Genomic DNA, 6,646 nt, shown 5'->3' with positions numbered 1-6,646 from the left:
AAGTACATTGTATTGTTTTCATCGATGTTAGTGGAGGTTCCTCCCATCTGCCGCCACAGGTTGGCAGGTAAATGTAAACACGGTGGATGGATTTAATCGTCGTGCCAGTAAATCCGGTCTTCAACTCACAGTGGGGTTGGGGGGGCCGGGGGGGGGTCTTCAGAAATCATTAGCAAGACAATAGGTGACGCACACAGGGACAAACAGTCACTTCCAAGTCGGAATGAAGTAATATCTCAAATAGATTTGTTTATTAAAAAGAGACGTGCACTTGAACAAAGACTTCTGTATTTACAAGTTTAAAAATACTATGTGGGATTGCTCTCGTAGTTGTACACAATTACAGATATATATGATTAAAACAGAGTTCACATTCTATATTAAAAAAAAAGTGCTTAAGTTTGTCTATCCTTTTGAATGTGCATATTTTAGTATTAACATATTCAATAGAGTAAGCACTGTTAATACCATGAAGAACTTGATGATCTGTGTGGCACTGATAAATTCCTTGCAGTTTGCGGTTTTCCTTGTTCACGACAAACTAACCCATCATTCTGGAAAGCTCTTGTCTCTCTCTGAAACCACACAGTCACATATTGGATGCAGATTATTGTTGTGCAATGTAATTCAAGCCTTTCCCGAAGTTAGTCATCAAGTGGCAGGATTTTGAGGATAGCAGCAACGAAGCAGACGACTGACTTTTTTCTCCCATCGAAGGGTTAATTTACGGTTAGTTCAAGAAATTGTCATTCTAGTTCACTTACCTGCTATTGTTTATATTCACAAACCATAATATAAACCATTTCAGTGTATTTTGTATAGTTCTGTAACCATTTTGGACTTGTTTGTTTTTAAACTAAATTATTTCCTTGGAGTTGTCTGATTTTGCAATGAAACAACAAAGACCTCTTTAAAGGGCATTTTTTGCAATAAAAGTTGTATTTCTTTCCCCCAAATTAGCCATTTAATTCCTTCATATAGTGTGTATTGACATGGAAAACCCTAAATGCAAATTATTAGCTTTACCCTAGAGCCGTCAAAAGAAAAAGTAATCTCAATTCACTATAAAAATAGATTTGTGAGGTTTTGTGTTTGAACATTCCAATTGTGACAATGTCAACAAGGTAATATTAGTAACAGCTCTAAGAGTTCATTTACTGTAAACTAACAACATTAAAGGGATACTTGACTCCAATTTGGCAATTTTCAGCAATAAAAAAAATCATATTTTGTCCAGAATTAATTTCATAAATTAATTATTTTTTATGTACAATTTAATACCTTTAAAAAACACATTTTGCCACTTGCTGTCAACTGAAAATGACATCACAGGTCAGCTCAGAGTTCCGATAACGACCACTCACAGCTCACCCGTTTTCTGGGCTTGTTCATGTGACGTTAGCAAACCGAGCCATGATTGGCCGTTACCTGAGCCTCAGAGCACACGAGATGTCATTTACAGCCAACGGCAAGTGGCAAAATGTGTTTTTAAAGGTATTAATTGTAGAAGTTATCAAATTCATTCTGGACAAAATATTTTCTTCTTACTGCTGATATTGGCTAAATGATTTTGACATTGTTCAGTTAGCACCTCTCTGATTGTGTTAAAATTGATTACCTTTGTAAAGGCATTCAAAACGATTTGAATTCACATCTTGCGATGAAGCAGACATGCTAACCACTATTCCATCATTCGGCCTTTTACAATTACACTTCTATTATTAAAATAATACACGATGATCTTTGATTTTAAAATGTGTTCACAAATAATGTGATGTATAACCAGAAAAGCTCAACTGAAATCCTTGTTTAAGTCTTAATATATCTTAAGTAAAGTACTTGGGAACACGAGTACAATCGACAGCTCAAACAATTCATACTTACTCAAAAGCGTAAGAGGGGTTGATGATACGTTGCAGATCTTGAAGGTGCTGTGCAATGCTGACTGTGTGCACAGAAAATAATACATTCATTAGTAAGTTCACAGAAAATACATTGTAATGTACGCAATGCAGGCTTTTTTATTACCTGATCCACCTCCTAGACCACCAGTCCTCCCTGTTCCAAGTGAAGATCCACTTGATGTTCCTCTTCCTATTCCACTTCCTGGCTTACTTTGTCCTGTGTTACTGTTGCTTGACCCAAGCCCAAAAAAGGGTAATCCAGAACTGGATGACCCACTTGATCCAAGGCCGGAGGAGCTTTTCAGACTTGAGGTTGGTTTATTATTTAACCCAGACGAGCCAAGACCCGAAGTGCCCAAACCAGATGAACCTTGCCTGTTTGATCCTAACCCAGTCGAGCCAAGGCCAGAGGAACCTAACGCAGTTGAGCCTAATTTGTTTACTCCTGACCCAGCTGAGCCAATGGTTGAAGAGCCCAAACTATTCGATCCAAGTTTATTTAAACCTGACGCAGATCCAAGGCTCGAAGAGCCCATCCCTGTTGATCCTAATTTGCTTGATCCTGACCCAGTTGATCCAAGATTTGAGGAGCCTAAACCGGTTGATCCTAATTTGTTTAATCCTGACCCAGTTGATCCAAGATTTGAGGAGCCTAATCCGGTTGAGCCAAATTTATTTGATCCTGACCCAGTTGATCCAAGACTTGAGGAGCCCATCCCCGTTGATCCTAATTTGCTTGATCCTGACCCAGTTGATCCAAGACTTGAGGAGCCTAAACCGGTTGATCCTAATTTGTTTAATCCTGACCCAGTTGATCCAAGACTTGAGGAGCCTAATCCGGTTGAGCCAAATTTATTTGATCCTGACCCAGTTGATCCAAGACTTGAGGATCCTAAACCGGTTGATCCTAATTTGTTTAATCCTGACCCAGTTGATCCAAGACTTGAGGAGCCTAATCCGGTTGAGCCAAATTTGTTTGATCCTGACCCAGTTGATCCAAGACTTGAGGAGCCTAAACCGGTTGATCCTAATTTGTTTAATCCTGACCCAGTTGATCCAAGACTTGAGGAGCCTAATCCGGTTGAGCCAAATTTATTTGATCCTGACCCAGTTGATCCAAGACTTGAGGAGCCTAAACCGGTTGATCCTAATTTGTTTAATCCTGACCCAGTTGAACCAAGACTTGAAGAGCCCAGCCCCGTCGATACTTGTTTGTTTAATCCTGACCCAGATGAACCAAGACTGGTAGAGCCCAACCCCGTTGAACCAAATTTGTTTAATCCTGAGCCAGTTGAACCGAGACTTGAGGAGCCCAACCCAGTTGATCCTAATCTGTTTAATCCTGACCCAGTTGAACCGAGACTTGAGGAGCCCAACCCAGTTGATCCTAATCTGTTTAATCCTGAGCCAGTTGAGCCAACACTTGGATTTAACCCAGTTGAACCAAAATTTGAGGAGCCCAAACCAGTTGATCCGGGTTTGTTTGAGCCTAAACCAATTGACCCTCCTCTTCCAAACTGTCCTACACCAGCTCCCGGCAGGCCACCGAATCCAGTCTGAAATCAGAATAAAGTCATGTTAATTTAGAAAAACAAACTTAATTGAAAATCAATGCCACGATCACCCACCCACATACAAACGTACCTTCGGCATACAGGACATGTTGAGCTTCCTGACTTGCTCTGTGAAATGTTCAACTTCTTTGTTTTTGTAGTTGACGCTTTTTTCAAGAACTTCAATATCGCCTCTCAGCCTGGTTTTGTCCGACAGATGCCTGTCAATGTCATTGTCGTGTTTCTTCTGAAGCTTCTCTAGGGTCTGTCTGTGCTCTAGGATCAGACCTGTGCGGTTTTGACTGCACACGCGGTAGTCATCAGACCGTCGCAGGTTCTCAGCCTTCAAGCGACTGTTCTCGGACTGGATCTCAGACATCTGATTGCCGATATTATTCAAGTAGCTCTGGAACCTGTCCTCCACCTCTCTAGACAGACTGGTACAGTTATTGCGGATCTGCTCTAGGTGCTCCCTCTGTTTCTCACAGGTGAGCTGGAAGGCAATGTGAGTCGGGAAGAGGGATTCAATCTTCAGTAGAAAGGCTCTTGAGACATTGGAGACGCCACTCAAGGACTGAACAAAGTCTTGTTTGCATTTTTCTTTGTTAAACTCAATTTCTTTCAGATGAACCGACTTGTCCCTTCTTAGATGGATGGCCTCCAGGTTAAGGTTATCCCTGTCTTTGGCAATCTGGTCCATTTCTAGCCTCATTCTCTGGGTTGTCTGTGTAAAGTTGGACTCCACAAGTTGAAGTTGAGCCGTCACCCGCTCCATCTCAAACCCACAACCTCCAATCGAAGGCACCGATCGCATGACTTTAAATAAAAAGGGGAATACACATGAGCAAACTTATATCAGAAGCTGAATTGAACAAAGATGCATTTATTTTGATATATTCATAAAGTGATTCGGGGTGTCCAACTATAAAATGTTCTGCTTACGGTTGGGTTGTGGGCAATTTGAAGGAAAGCGGGCCTGGTTCTTGCACATCATAAGCTCCATACTGGTCTGTTCCTGTTTGTTTTATGGTAAAAGATAAACAAAATCAGTAAAACGGTCAAAACTATTTATGACACTAATATACCATAACGCAACAGTACTATATATCAAATAATACACATATTTTCTATATTGTGATTGTGTACGGTAAATAATATCTGCATAAAAGATGTTTCTAATCCTTTGCCCCTATTAGGTAGCTATAGCTGAACAAAATATAAGAAACATTTATTATGATGTTGCAAACTTCTACGCCACTGCGAAATAGAACCATAATACATTGCATATAAAAATAACTGACAAGAAAAACAAGAATATTAACGTTGTAAAAAGAGATTTTCAACTAAATGCTTACACAAATATACCGTAGGTGACACAAATAATAGTCCTCACATGAATATTTTGCTTTTATCGTTAAATTTGCTCACGCTAAAACATCTTAAACGTACTCACCAGCCTCTTGTCCAGGTTTTGAATTAACATTGCAGAGATATTTGACAAGCGTCTAATTCTCAGCAGGTCCCAGTCGTTGCGAGTCTTCTCAGTCAAGGTGACATTGAGTAAGGTCGTCAAATTCCTCCTCTGTTGCCTGAGGGCGACGTTCTCAATGGACAGTTGACTGAAGCGCTCCTCCAATTGCAGTATGCGTGTGGTTGACGCGGAGTCCTGCGTCTTACCGTAGACCAAGAAGAGAACCAGGCTGACTATGATGAGCGACTGAATCAGTGAGGAAAAGAAGAAGATGATCTTCAAGTAGTAGCCACAGCTCTTGCCCTTTGACCGATACCGCATCTTCTTCTGGGCCTGAGGGCTGGCCTTGGACACGTGAGAGTAGCCGCTGCTATACATGAGTGCTGGTTGCCCGAAGAAGGTCCGAGAAAAAGAAGAACAAGTTCCTCCCTAAGCACTCTGCAATCCAGATAACATCTATGAAAACCCTGGCTTATATGAGAGAAGCTTGGAGCCGATGTCCATGTATTGTAGGGCTGGTGCCCGTTTGTCTGACAAAGCGCAAAACACTACAAAAATGGACCAGAGAGTTTCCTTTGGATGGCGATGAAAATGAAGTGAATGAATGAGAATCGATCAGATTGTGGGTGAGGTGTAAACATGGGTAGGAATTTATAAACTGCTTGGCCGCACACTTCCCATGATGGGAAGTCGGTTCGACGTTCAGACCCCTCCCATCATCACTCTCAACCTACTACGCAGGGTGGTCCGTCTTTCTGGGATAGCACACGTGGGTCTCTATGTATACACATGGACAGGATGCATTGTGGTACGATGTTTACTTTTTAAAAATCACATCTTCAGCCTTTTAATTTGTTCTAACCCTGGAGAACCCAAGAACCCTTTTCTTCTTTGGAAAATTATGAATTATACATTAAATGACTGCTATAAGTTCACTGAACACCAAAATATGTTTTTTCAATTTTAACCCTTTTTTTTTTTAACTAGCTCAGAGTTGCTAATTTATCCCAAAAAATATATAAAACATACTCTTAGGCATTCTGCAACATGATATGAAATAGATGAACAAAAAAAAACACAATTTTACCATCTGATGGTTTGCTGAGAAGATGGTTTTGTTTGGATTGATTTCCAGCTCAACAAAACAGCATGTTGCCAGCCATCTTGTCACCACCACTCTGGCTCATGTAAGTGCAATATTCATCCACTAGATGGCCCCATGCAGGGGTCAGAAGTGGCCCTCTGGACTTTTGGAGTTAAATTTGTAAAAAAAATGAATAGGTCTTTGTTGAGTAGCAGAATTTATAGGGGCCAAATTTGACCCTGTGGGTTCTCCAGGGTTAAACAATCTTATTTGCCTCTAGATGTGAAAGGTCTGTTTTTCCTGCAAACTGGCATGAAAGTTGACACTTCACAGAAAACACCTTCAGTTTCTTCTCTCTTATTAATAAAGCCATCCATCTCACTGTGCGAAACTTTGCCCTCGTCCATGTGCCAAAAACATTTTTATGGGATCATGAACAGTGATTTCCGGCGCACAGCCGCCGAGAGGACAATGGCTCGCGTTGTTCTCTATGGGAGGCTCTTTGATGCATTGAGTCTCAGTCCAACATGATGACGTGGGTAAGTTGCCCTCTGTCTCACAGGACGCATGCACACACACGGATTCTAAATGAAAAGTAAGGGCTTGACAGTAGCAGTCACCACTTTTTTTCCCT

General features: G+C 41.0%; 1 protein-coding gene across 1 annotated transcript; it reads right to left on the bottom strand.

Annotated features, from left to right (window-relative positions):
• Positions 1-224: 224 nt before the first annotated feature.
• plvapa (plasmalemma vesicle associated protein a) lies at positions 225-5,562 on the bottom strand. Its single transcript, XM_077557968.1, has 6 exons — positions 4,911-5,562; positions 4,400-4,472; positions 3,549-4,273; positions 2,029-3,460; positions 1,885-1,945; positions 225-575 (listed from the first exon to the last, which is right to left on the bottom strand). Exons 1-6 carry the CDS (start codon positions 5,304-5,306, stop codon positions 542-544), a joined length of 2,721 nt encoding a protein of 906 aa, XP_077414094.1. The 5' UTR covers positions 5,307-5,562; the 3' UTR covers positions 225-541.
• Between the last annotated feature and the right edge of the window lie 1,084 nt (positions 5,563-6,646).

Source organism: Vanacampus margaritifer, chromosome 2 (genome assembly GCF_051991255.1).
Source record: "Vanacampus margaritifer isolate UIUO_Vmar chromosome 2, RoL_Vmar_1.0, whole genome shotgun sequence".
In the NCBI taxonomy this organism is placed as follows: domain Eukaryota; kingdom Metazoa; phylum Chordata; class Actinopteri; order Syngnathiformes; family Syngnathidae; genus Vanacampus; species Vanacampus margaritifer.
Note: the sequence above shows the minus strand (reverse complement) of the source record. Positions and strands in the feature narration are given on the sequence as shown.

Excerpts from the sequence above, each read along its gene's own strand:
- plvapa (XM_077557968.1), bottom strand. The coding sequence starts at position 5,306 with ATGTATAGCAGCGGCTACTCTCACGTGTCCAAGGCCAGCCCTCAGGCC. Across the intron at positions 3,461-3,548 it reads ACATGTCCTGTATGCCGAAG|ACTGGATTCGGTGGCCTGCC; the intron begins GTACGTTTGTAT and ends TTCTGATTTCAG. Across the intron at positions 576-1,884 it reads AACCCCTCTTACGCTTTTGA|AGAGAGACAAGAGCTTTCCA; the intron begins GTAAGTATGAAT and ends GTGTGGTTTCAG.